Raw genomic sequence first — 12,002 nt, 5'->3', positions numbered from 1 at the left:
CTGCGCGTCTCGAGGCATTTCAGTAGCTCAACTCAATGCCCATCATTTGTGGTAGACGGGTCCGAAATGGCTACAAAAGGATTCTTCTCAGTGGCCAAAAGGGAGCACAAAGTTGGACCCGTCAACAGATCTCGAGGAGAAGCCTGGGGTGACTTTAACTGCTTCTCTCGCAAGGTCTAGTCTCTGAGATCTCTGCTGGCGATACTCATCTCTCTACAAATTGCTGCGGATCACAGCAATTTGTCAAACAGTTGCAGGGAACTTCATGCGTAAACTCGATAGGAAGAAGAACGTCGTTGTTCCAGCGGTTTTTAGCCCTGAAAGCATGGAAGCAGCTCGACTCTATTGGATCAAGGCGACTCAAGCCTATCATCTCCAAGCCGAGTGTGACATTATCTCTCACGGATTCCAGTTGAAGAAGTCTCATCCGTTGACCAAACTCACTGCGTTCATTGATCAACAAGGAGTTCTCAGAGTGGGCGGACGTCTGAAGTTCTCAACTCTAGGAGCAGAGAGTAGACATCAGGCGATAATCCCTCAAGGATCAGTGCTCGCAGAGCTTCTCATCAGGGACTCTCATCAGCGTACGCTGCATGGCGGAACTCAGCGCACGTTGACGCATCTCAGGAGGTCTTACTGGATTATTGGAGGTCGTCTACCAGTAAGATCCTTCATCCTCAAGTGTGTTGAGTGTGCGCGTCATCGTGGGATCAGAGCGCAGCAGCTGATGGAGCAGCTTCCAATGGCACGTCTTGTATCTGATCGAGCCTTCTCTAACACTGGTGTGGATTATGCAGGACCAATATCTCTCAAGACGTGGAAAGGGCGTGGGCACAAGACTCAGAAAGGGTGGCTAGTGGTGTTTGTGTGCATGGCCACGTCCGCTCTACATCTGGAAGCTGTCACGGACTACTCTACTGACGGCTTTATCGCGGCCGACAGGAGGTTCGTGAGTCGCCGAGGATACTGCAGACATCTCTACAGCGACTGTGGCACAAATTTCATCGGAGCTGACAAGGAATTGAAGAAGTTGTTCTCTGCTGGTACCAAGGAATTCCAGCATCTCTCTGCAGTATGTCTCAAGGATGGAACGAGGTGGACGTTCAATTCTCCCGGAGCCCCTCATTTTGGAGGAAAATGGGAAGCAGCGGTCAAGTCAGTGAAGTATCATCTCTCTCGAACGGTTCGGAATACCACTTTCACGTTCGAGGATCTCTCAACGCTGCTGACCCGGATTGAAGCAGTTCTCAACTCCAGGCCTCTACAAGCGCTCTCGGAAGACCCTGATGACGTGTCCTGTCTCACCCCAGGACATTTTCTCATTGGAGAAGCTCCAATAGCTCTCCCGGAGCCTAACATCGAACATCTCAACGTTGGACGGCTTTCAAGATGGCAACTGATTCAACAGAGGCTGCAGTTCTTCTGGAAGCAGTGGTCTACATGATATCTGCAGCAGCTTCAGTCCATCTGTAAGTGGCCTCATCCGTCCAACGAAATCAACATCGGCAGCCTGGTCCTTCTCTACGACGAGCGGTTCCCGCCATCCAAGTGGCCTCTTGCTCGTGTCACAGCTCTACACCCTGGGAAGGACGGTCTCTCCAGAGTTGTGACAATCCGGACCGCCTCGACGACGTTGACCAGGCCGATCTCCAAACTGCTTCTATTGCCGATCTCTACCAGTTAAAGCTGGTCTCTACCGACTTGATTAATCTCTATTTAGTGTTCTAGGTTATCTCGGATGCAAAAGTTATCTCGGATTGTCTCTACTCCTTCTGTCAGCAACGAAGTTGCTGACGGGGGGGGGGAGAATGTTGAGGCGAAAACCTCATATGGCACTGGGCCACAGGGTGGCAGAACCTCCTGGACTACCTCTGCTCGACCGGCCGTGCGAGTTTATCGGTGCCCCTATATCGCACCTGTGGCACTGACCTTCTCTACGATTATAATTATTCTTAACGTTCTCTACCTGTCGTGTGTTCTCAAGTTAACGACGTTCTCTAACGCTCTCTAATTGTATCTCTAATTATCGTGCGAATCTCAATTAAACCATATACTCTACCGTGCTCAAATTAATCAGTGTTCTTCGCGGTTAATGTGACGCATATTATTTATGCATATTTTTATATATTGACGTTTTGTTTGACTCGAAATATATAAGAATTTCTCTGTGACAGAACTCAGTGCGTCTCGCGTCACGATTATTTCTCTCGAAACCTCTCCTTAACCATATCCCAGTGCTCTACGGTTTTTTTGACGTTCTCGCCGTAACAGAGAGGGTTGGGGTAATCTTCAGTTTAGTACGGGTGGAAGGCCATGTGAGCGAACGTAGCTCTCTCGCTTGCATGGATAGCCAAGAGCTTTATGGTTTAGCAAATTAAGATTTAGGTTTAGTTATAGTTACAGAGAAATTAGGATTAGTTAGTTTCGTTAGAAGATCCCCAATTCCTCTCCGAAGAGGGTCCCTACCTGATGAGCCACCTGATAATAGGCATAGACGGGGCAAAAATCCGCTCCCCCAAAATCTCGCACAAAACCCCTTGAAAAACTTTATCGCGGCTAAAAGCCGGTTAGCATAGTTAATAGAACCCCCAGAGTAATAGAAAACAACGATAATATTAATACTTAGTAGTAAACGAACAAACCCCCAATTTCAAATTTAAATTTGTTACGCGCCGCGAGCTTCGCAAATTCCAGATCAAGGCTAACTCGGTATCTAGCCACGTACGCCGCCACCGGACGGGTGCACTCGAGGAGAGTCGCCCCCACCCCGAGCAACAGGTTCGAACGGAACCACGCGACCGGCCGGCGTTAGTTTCCCTCGGGCCGTTACGATAACCACGTGTGTGCCGAGGATTTTGTGCAGCAAGCGACATCACATTCCTGCCCCAGAGCACCCGTACAGCGAAAACCGCATTCCCGAGACTCCACGAGCACCCTGGTAAGTACCCGTGTGTTTAATTAAGTGCAAATCAGTGCGGGAAGTGTGATTTTCGGGCAATTAGATGCCACGAGGATGAAAATTGGCAAATGGCGTCTCTACCTCGCGATATGACGCCATACGGGAGACTCATGGTTGAGAAAGTCATAAGTACTTCTCAACGGCTACCCGTGCTCCGTAAAGCTACCTGATGCTCCCTAGTGGTATCCCATAACTACCTAATCGTTTTAAACAGATTTTGGAACTTAATTTCGCCACGAAAAGGCGAAATATACGGGATGAGGCATTCCACGCGGATCGGAATACCCCTCTCCCATGCTACCTATGGCTGCCTATTTTCTACGCTCTCTAACACTAATTTTTCGATACCTGCTACCTACTTTATTGGGTTTTCCGGGCTCACCCGAAGAACTCAGGAAAAAACCCCGGTACCTACTAATTTAAGCTACCTTTACCGGCTTTATTCTAGCTACCTGGACTTACACTTAATTGCTACCTTTTAATAAAAATTTATCGTGAACCTTCCATTCAATTTATTGCTACCGTTGCATTAAAAATTTTATTGCTACCTTTTATTAAAAACTTTCGGCTACCTTCGCGAGGCTGTATCAGTTTGTCTGGGTGATGCACTAATGCTCCCCGAGACGTAATTGTCCGCCATTTTGTGGATTCCGGTGGGGGATGGGGACGCTATCCCGTAGTTAATAAATTTTCATGGTTGGAATCCACAAAGCTATCATGCTACCTCTCGCGAATTAGAATTACTTTTATATGGTTACGCAATTAATTAACCAATTAATTTGATTATTTATTGGCAGTATCGGAGACGCCATCGAGTATATAATTTATGAATTGGTTAGGGAAGTAATTCGTTGATTAATTAATAGTTCGTCATTCAGGCCGGTAAAACCATTGAGTCAATAATTGATCCCTCAATGATTAAACGGGGAAATTTTGGGTACGGCTATCTGCCCCAGCACGGTGGTTGATTTAGCCCGTGATCGGAAAAGTTTATACCAAACCCCCAAATTACGCTACCTAAGCAGGGGAACAGGCTACCTATACATCCCCTAGGGTCTGAGGCCCTTTTCGCAATTTTCAACATCTCGATTCGCTACATGTACGGCTATCTACCCTGCGGATTCTATTGATTTAGATAATCGGTAAGGGTTGTGCTACCTAATCGGGAAAATACGTTACCTGAGGTCTCCCTACGTCATGAAACCCTTTTCGCTACCTATAACCGTTGGCGAAACCCTTGCCGGGTTGCCTACCCCTTTGGCGCTACTGATTTAGCTAGACGTCGCGGAGGTATCTACCGAACCCTCGGATCACGCTACCTATCTGCGGAATCCGGGTATCTAAGACCTCCCTGCATCGGAGGACCTTTCCGCTACCTTGCAATTTTATTACACCCCCGGCGTGGTGGTAGCCCCGTGGGTAAAGCAGATTTTGGTTAGAGATCACCGATTCCCCTACCAAAGCCCCGGATAACGCTACCTAACGAGGTAAATAAGCGACCTAATGACTCCCTATACCTGCGGCCCATCTCCGCTACCGAAATGGTCATCCAGCTAGGTCAACTGCTACCTAACCGACAAATATTCCGGAGTTTGTAAATTACTAAGAATCGGGCTACCAGTTCGAATGAAGTCGTTACCGAACGAGTGAATAATGCTGCCCAATAGAATTTAAGCCCTACCTACGGATCGGTAGGAATTATAAGGTCGTATTTCTCTCTCTCGCTGGAACCCGATTAAAATCCCCTGCAGTTTCCTATCTTTCCCACCTTAATAACATAAGTAATTTAATAAAATTAAAAGCCGTTCTCTCTCCATTACTGCCCCATGGAGCTCCCGTTTATCATTATTCCCCTTATATGTCATCAAAGTTAAATCCTTCTCTTTTGGGCGAGTGCCGGTCGTATGTAAAATGTAGACTGAGCAATCTATATTAATTATAAGTTTCCTAATGGACAATATTCATTTTTTTTTGTCTGGGCAATAGTGGAACAAGTAAAGATATCTTCAATTGGTTTTCATTTTTCGTACCCGAGTACCCGTCTTTATAAATACCCGAATAGTTTAGTTCAGGTTCTTGAGATTATCTCGAAGTTTGATAATTGAGGTTCTCGCCCACGAATCCACCCCTCTCTCACCGACCCGCACACTGAGCAACCGAACAGTCCCGTACGCTCGTACTTCCACGACTCTAGGTTTAGCTTCTGTTGACAGGAAATTCTGGGGATGATCAGTGAAAAATTGAGTTTTGAATACGGTTAGAGTGACGATTGCGGTTCGTCGATTCGGCGTAGCTAAAAATCGGCTGGCGCCCTAAACCAGGGCCCGGCAATCTGGGCTCATCGGGCTCACGCGGCTCCCGAGGTTCGTTAGTGAGAGCTGGGAGAGGGGCCTCATCCACTTAACGAAACTACCTGCCCTAATTCGATTTTTCTGTCTCTCTGAGGCCTAGTTTGACCAATATCAGCAGAGGGCGGCCGTGTCATCGAGCGGCAATTTTCAACTTTTCATAAATTTGAAATATAAATATCAATTTTTCACTCGAAATAGGCAGCAATATTCGATAAACAAATCTTTCAATGCTTTCATGATGAGCACTCACCGTGGACAACTATTTTATGTCCAGACGATATTTGCAGCAATTTACTTAAAAAAAATGCAATATTTGATGGCAATTTAAATTTGAATTTTAATTTTGGATTTTAGAGGGATGAGCAATATTTGTGCAATTTGAATATCTGTCGAAAATCAATAAAAATTTATTAAAATGCCGTTTTCAATAGTAATGGATGGCAGGGTAGAACTTGGATTGCCCCGAATAAGTGACAAGTATGTCCGATAGTTTCGATGAATGACCATGATCACTGGAAAACGCGGTTTATATGGTGCACTAAAATATAGTGCAGTTTGGTTTCTAGAAAACCTAGACATTGGAATTGAACTATGAATAAAAAATTTCATTTTTCATTTTGACGTGGCAAAATGAGCAAAAATCAAAATGTAATATGAAAATCAGCAATGGAATTTCCAGGAATATATTCCAAAGTCGACAATGGCAACTTTTCATTTTTCAAATTTAGAGTTCCAATATTACTATTTGAAAGAACAATACTAATTGACGACTACCATTTCGGAAATATATTCTCCAAAGTTTTCCTATGCAAATTTTACTTTTTCAATTTTATATTTAAATTTTAAAACTGAAATTTAGCGCGAATTCTGGTGAGTCAGCCATTTTTATTCGACTCGCTCGCCACTCTACGTGACTGACGAAAATATCGTCACCACTGGGACTTATTCGCGCACAATGGTTGGCTAATTGGGTACCCATTAGGATGAGAGGATTATCCCGACCCTTGGAATAGGCTGGCTCCCGACTACCTGAAGGTTGCCGGGCCCTGCCCTAAACACATTTTTAAGGAGTGGAATGAGCTGCTGATTACCCCCGGAGTTTCGTTTAGGTTTTTATGGTTTTGTCGTTCCGGAGTCGTCGGAATTGCGAGAACGAAGGTAATGGTTTTGGCCGTGTTTTCGGATATCGATAAAATTGGGTTAGGGTTTTGAGTATTTGGTGAGGCCATGGAGGAAAAATCATTACAACCTAATTATTATAAAATGGGAAAATTGTTGAAGCCCGTAGCGGAGAGAAAGGAGATATGAACGAACTCATCAACGACAAATGCGGCAGAATCGGAGAGACGACTCCAATTTTTTCCACAATATACTGGGCCACTTGTTGGAAATCAGACAAAAGGCGGATCCGGTACACCTTTCAAAGAGGGCACGCAGAGGGAAATGTTCAGACCTAGAGGACTCGCCCCAACCCCCTATACCATCATGCAAGGGGCTACCGTTACCATGCAGGACGTCCTTCGGCCATAACAATATTCGAGGGAGACCCCGCCTTTTTCACCGAATCTTCCGACTGCTGCGAAGAAGCAAAAAATATGGTGGATCCCAATACGGACTCCTATTCAACTAAATTTGTAAGAAATAAATTACTCGGCCGAGCAAAAAACGCGATCCAAGGCAGACAATTGAATTCACTGAACGACTTGGTGACATTTTTGCAAAACTTATTTGTTCCCATTGGATCTCTAGCGCAATTGCAAGGAAAGCTCCAATGCCTCATACAGGAAAAATACGAACCTGTGGTCGTATATGGGAATAGAGCACGCCAATTAATTATCAGCATATTAAACACATAGTCAAGAAATGGCGGCTCTTAGCGAAGTTTCAAAATGGACACCGAACAAGAAACAATTGGATGTTTTACCCGCGAACTAAAACTGGGATTAAAAGTAACGGCCATAGATGTCTCAATTTAGAGGCTGCGATTTGTTATGTCCGGGACTAGTGGTCGGGAAACCACGTTATTTATTGTTAAAATAAAAATGCCTCCGAATTAACGTTAATAAGAATAATTTGAGTCGGAGTGTTGCTCATGGAGTCGTTCCCGAATTTTGGTCGAAGTTTTTCCTTGTAGATGCAAATAGTCTTTATATTCGTTCGTTTCTGAAAGAATAACTTAAAATTTCTGGGAAAGACTCTTTTGACTCTTTCAAACCAGATTTTAAATGTCTATTCAGAATGTTTATTTGTGCCGATTTTTGATACAACTTGAGATTAATATTCCTTGTTAGAAAATGTGATTCTTAACAATTTTGAGTGATGTTTTATTTGATTCTATATAATTCAAAGTTCAAATGACAAAACGAAATTTATAAAATAGTATTTAAGTTATTTATAGTTTTTTCTCGTTTGTTTACAATTTTTATTTAACCAGAGGTGTAATTTTTCGTCCTCTGGGCGTCAGAATGTGTTGGAAAATACAGTGAGCTTCGATGTTTTTCGGCATCACCGAGTTATAACACACCCGACCGGTTTTATTGTTTATAAAACCTGCAGAATTTCCAAAATCTGCCTTTCAGATTTGGAAAGAAAGGAGAGGTCACACTTTAAAATTGTTTCAAGAAGAGCGCTTGGAGCCACGGGAGCTCTTAATGATTTTCGAGTGTGACAAAAGGAGAAAATTCCTAAATGTCACAAATCTACGGATCTCAGGCGACGATCGATTTACCGAAAACTATCGATGTTACGAGGAAGATGATTTAGATTGCCGCCGTAATTCAAACAGATACTGTTTTATCGGTGCCGTGGCGCTAGTCCGATTTTAAAAGATTGGTTTGACTTGAATTTTAAATCTCCAAAGAGTGAGAAACGTGTGGTTCCACGATTTTTCCGCCACTGGAGATTAATTGTTGGTAATTCGATTTTATAGTTTTGGATTTAGGACGTTAGCTGAGTCAGTGGCAATGGTTGATGGCGAAAATTCGAGGTGTGATATTTTGTCACACGGTCGAATTTTCGCTGATTATTGTTCTACTTTTATATTGTATTTTCTCGGTTTTTAAGTAGCCCGAGTTATTCGGAGTGATTTCGGAATTGTCGAAAGACAATTTCGAAATCCAATGCGTCGGTAACTTTTTCTCTTAATGTTGAACGTGGCCTGAATTTTTAATGAATTTATGGATATCACACCCCCTAACGGGTGAGTGATTGCGTTTCGCGGCTCTCGGTTGTTAATATTTATGAATTTTTGAAAATTTAGGCTGGAGTGGTGCTGTTTTACCAGCCGTGTGACATCTCCTTTCTTCTTCCGCCATCTACCGGTTGGCGGTGGTGGCGCTCGGTACTACAGTCTACTTGTGACGCTCAGCCCGCGCGGCTTTAGCTGTGCCTTTATACTTTACGGCAGTTACCACGCGGTTTGAAATTACAAGTTCAGCAATTTTAACCTTCCATTGGCTCTCGTGTTGTTCGGGTGTGCGTTTAATTTATTACTATTTATTATTTTATTCTGTGTTTGTATTATTGACGGTGGACCATTTTTTGGCTTGGAACGATTTTGAAAGTTTTTTTTTTTTTTTGAACAGTTAGTGTTTTGTTGGAATTTTTCATAGTAAGTATCCCAATTTGTTTTTTCAATTTAATCTTTACTTCCTCTTATTTTAGTTAATGTGAATATTTATATACAGGGTGTCCCAGAAGTACATGCTAATCCGTTACCAGCATGTACAGAGGGTGATTTTGAGACGAAAAGTCCTTTTTCCACTTTTTGATTAGAAGCACCCCCCGGAGATATTGCGGTAAATAGGGGAGCCAATGACGCTGCAGCGTTAAACGGCAGTACGTCGGTGTGGCTGCGCACACATAGCCCGCTGCCTGGAAGGGGCGTCGCTCATGCATGTGTCGGAGCCACACGGACGTACTGCCGTTTAACGCTGCAGCGTAACTGGCTCTCCTATTTACCCCAATATCTTTGGGGGGGTGCTTCTGATCCAAAAGTGGAAAAGCACTTTGCGGCTCAGAATCACCCCCTGTACATGCTGGTAAACGATTAGCATGTACTTCTGGGATACCTTGTAGATATATGTATTCGTTTTTTTTTCTTAATAATAATTATTGTAATTTTTTTCTTATTAGTATATTTTAATATATATATATTAATATTTTATACTTGTGTTTGCTATTTTATTCAATCTATCCGTTTGGGTACTGGCTCTCTTCTTTTTTTTTGTTGTTTTCACCTCGTCTTAGTCCTTCGCCATCCCAGTAGACCATATTCCTTACTTGTGTGTGTTTTTAGTACGGAAGCGGGAGGTGGAATCCCTGATTTACATTTCCCTGTACGATGACCGATGGTTGGGGAATCACTGGTGTTGGTGCTTGTGGTCGCAGTTGGATGACTTCCACTCGTTGTTCCTCCTGCTCGTATCTTAGCTGTGGCGCTGTGACCAGTGGCTCCGGCGGGAAGGTTCTTTCTGGCTCTTTTTAGAAGCAGATTTTTGTAGCTGCGTTGCATGTTCCCATCTTGCACAGCAGGACAATCACTACGATGGTGATAATTGTCGTTGTGGACCCGATTATACTGGTCATTCCTATGTGGATGGAATCACTTTTGTAATCCTCAATCTTGTAATTTGCGATCATATCCAGCGTGTGTTGGTAGGTTGCCATGTCAGTTATATGGGTTGTGACATACACCGTTTTCTTTTTTTGAGCGAGAGAGCCGCGCCCAACCCGCGAATCCCACACCAGTGGAGGAAATTGAATAATTAATTAAGCAGTAGCATGAAATCACGGTTTCGCAATTTTCCCGGTTGAACCGGAGGCTACGCTAAGGCGGTTTAGAGTTTTAGGAATTCCCTGCTAATTCCGGAATTAGCAGGAGATTAGGGAATTTTAGGGGAATCTACGGTGGGAAAAAGAGCAAGGAGGTATTCCCTGCTGAATCAGCAGCAGATTAGGACTTCGTCAGGGGACGTTTAGTATCAGATAAGGGTTATGGGGTCAGTTAATCAGTAGGAAATCGCGTCGGTCCTCAATCTTGTCGCGAAGAGGGATAATATAAAATTATCATCCGACACAGACTTGGGGGTTATTCCGTCCGCGAAATCTTCCCGGGACGAACCGTCTGGCTGCGAGTGCCAGCACCCCTGGAAGAGGGATTCGTGAGGAATTTTATTTACGGGTTAGCGTTGGAAGGTCGGTGGGGGTGTTACGACCGACACCTCCCCAGATTGCCGCCTTAGATTAAGTTATTTAGGGTTAGAGTGTCCACGAATCCCCGGGGAAAACGACCGGGAAAGACCAGCCGCGATAGTTAGGGTATTCGGGAAAATTAATTAGAATTAATTCCCCCATTCGAATTTGAATGGGGAGAAATTAGCGCGCTAGGACAATTAGTGCCATCGCGCTTAATCCACCGGAACTAATGTTCCGGTGAGACACGAGTTCCGCCATATTTTTGGCAGTTATCACCTGGACACACGAGCCACAGGACGTTTTTCCCCAGAGCGCCAAAAAAGAGAGAAGAGGACCATCGGAGGATCCCATTCAGCTCGCAAATGGCGTGGGAAGGTGAGGAAATTTCTCTAAATTTATCCCAGTAACACCGGTTACTGGAGATCGCCTAATTAATTCGGCCCGCGAGTGAACGTTTATCCTGTTCGATCAACGGATCGAACAGCCTTTCCCTCCGTTGAGGTGTCGCGAGTGTTTCTCAGCCATGGTTTTATCCGAAAACCACGGCTGATCGCGTGTGGGGAATTATTCATCCCACAGGGCCGTCCCTGTGGAGGTTTAGGGTCATATGGCGCGAGAAAACGTGGGGAAATCCCGGGGAGAACCGTTGAAAAACCCCGTGGAAACGTGAGGAATTGCTTGGATAACCTTGAGGGGTGTCCATGCCGTCGAGGCTTCGAGTGTTTCCCCCACTCCGCTCCGCTCAACGTTGAGCGTGAATTCCAGCCCAACGGTGCTGAGGAAATCCCGTTTTCGAAGAAGGGAGATATCGCGGCCCCCTTTAACGGTGGAAATCCCCAATTTTGAGAGGATGTTCGCGAACATTCCCCCTCGCTGGTGGAGTTTATCCAATGCCGATCGGTGGAGGCATCGAGGCGTCGCGGATTTTTATCCGTCGGAAAATCCTTATGCACGCGTACCGTATACGTTGGGCGTAGGGCGATCTCTCTCGCACCTCATCTTCCATCTCTCTCTCGCTTTCCTATAACGCCTCTTCCAGGCTCGCCGAGGATTCTCTCGGTGATAGAAAATTCATAAATAATTAATTTAATTCATTTTTTTTCATGGGGATTAAGCCCGGACCTCTCCCGAGCGCCCGCGGAATTACATGGAGTTGAAATTCTATAATTCATCCATGGGGAAAATTTATAATTAGCCCTTTTATGGGGCCCTGAATTATCGGAAAAATCCTGAGCCTCTCTTGGGGACTCGTGGAATTGCGGGGAGTCTTTTTTTTGGGGGGGAAAATTTGAAATAAATTATATCTACAGGGTCCCGAATTTTCGGAGAAATCCCGGGCACCCTCCGGTGCCTCGCGGACTTAAGGGGGGTTGTTTTTTTCTTCTTTTTGGAAATCATCATCGCCATGGCGGGTGAATTGAATACCGTTGACTGCGGTCGACTGGGGAGATTCCGACACTCGTGTTCGGGTTCGATTTAATAAAAATTAGTCGTTG

The 12,002-nt window shown here is 44.6% G+C and overlaps 1 protein-coding gene across 1 annotated transcript; it reads left to right on the top strand.

Annotated features, from left to right (window-relative positions):
* The first annotated feature begins 265 nt into the window (after nucleotides 1-265).
* Nucleotides 266-1,444, top strand: LOC105271441 (uncharacterized). The gene has a single exon (XM_011312992.1). The coding sequence runs from the start codon at nucleotides 266-268 to the stop codon at nucleotides 1,442-1,444; it is 1,179 nt and encodes a 392-aa protein (XP_011311294.1).
* The last annotated feature ends 10,558 nt before the right edge of the window (nucleotides 1,445-12,002 follow it).

The sequence above is a fragment of the Fopius arisanus genome, unplaced genomic scaffold, assembly GCF_000806365.1.
Source record: "Fopius arisanus strain USDA-PBARC FA_bdor unplaced genomic scaffold, ASM80636v1 scaffold00110, whole genome shotgun sequence".
In the NCBI taxonomy this organism is placed as follows: Eukaryota; Metazoa; Arthropoda; class Insecta; order Hymenoptera; family Braconidae; genus Fopius; species Fopius arisanus.
The sequence above is the reverse complement of the archived record's forward strand: the minus strand, read 5'-3'. Positions and strand labels throughout refer to the sequence as shown.

What these genes read in the sequence shown, in the direction of transcription:
- LOC105271441 (XM_011312992.1), top strand. Translation starts at nt 266, where the DNA reads ATGCGTAAACTCGATAGGAAGAAGAACGTCGTTGTTCCAGCGGTTTTT.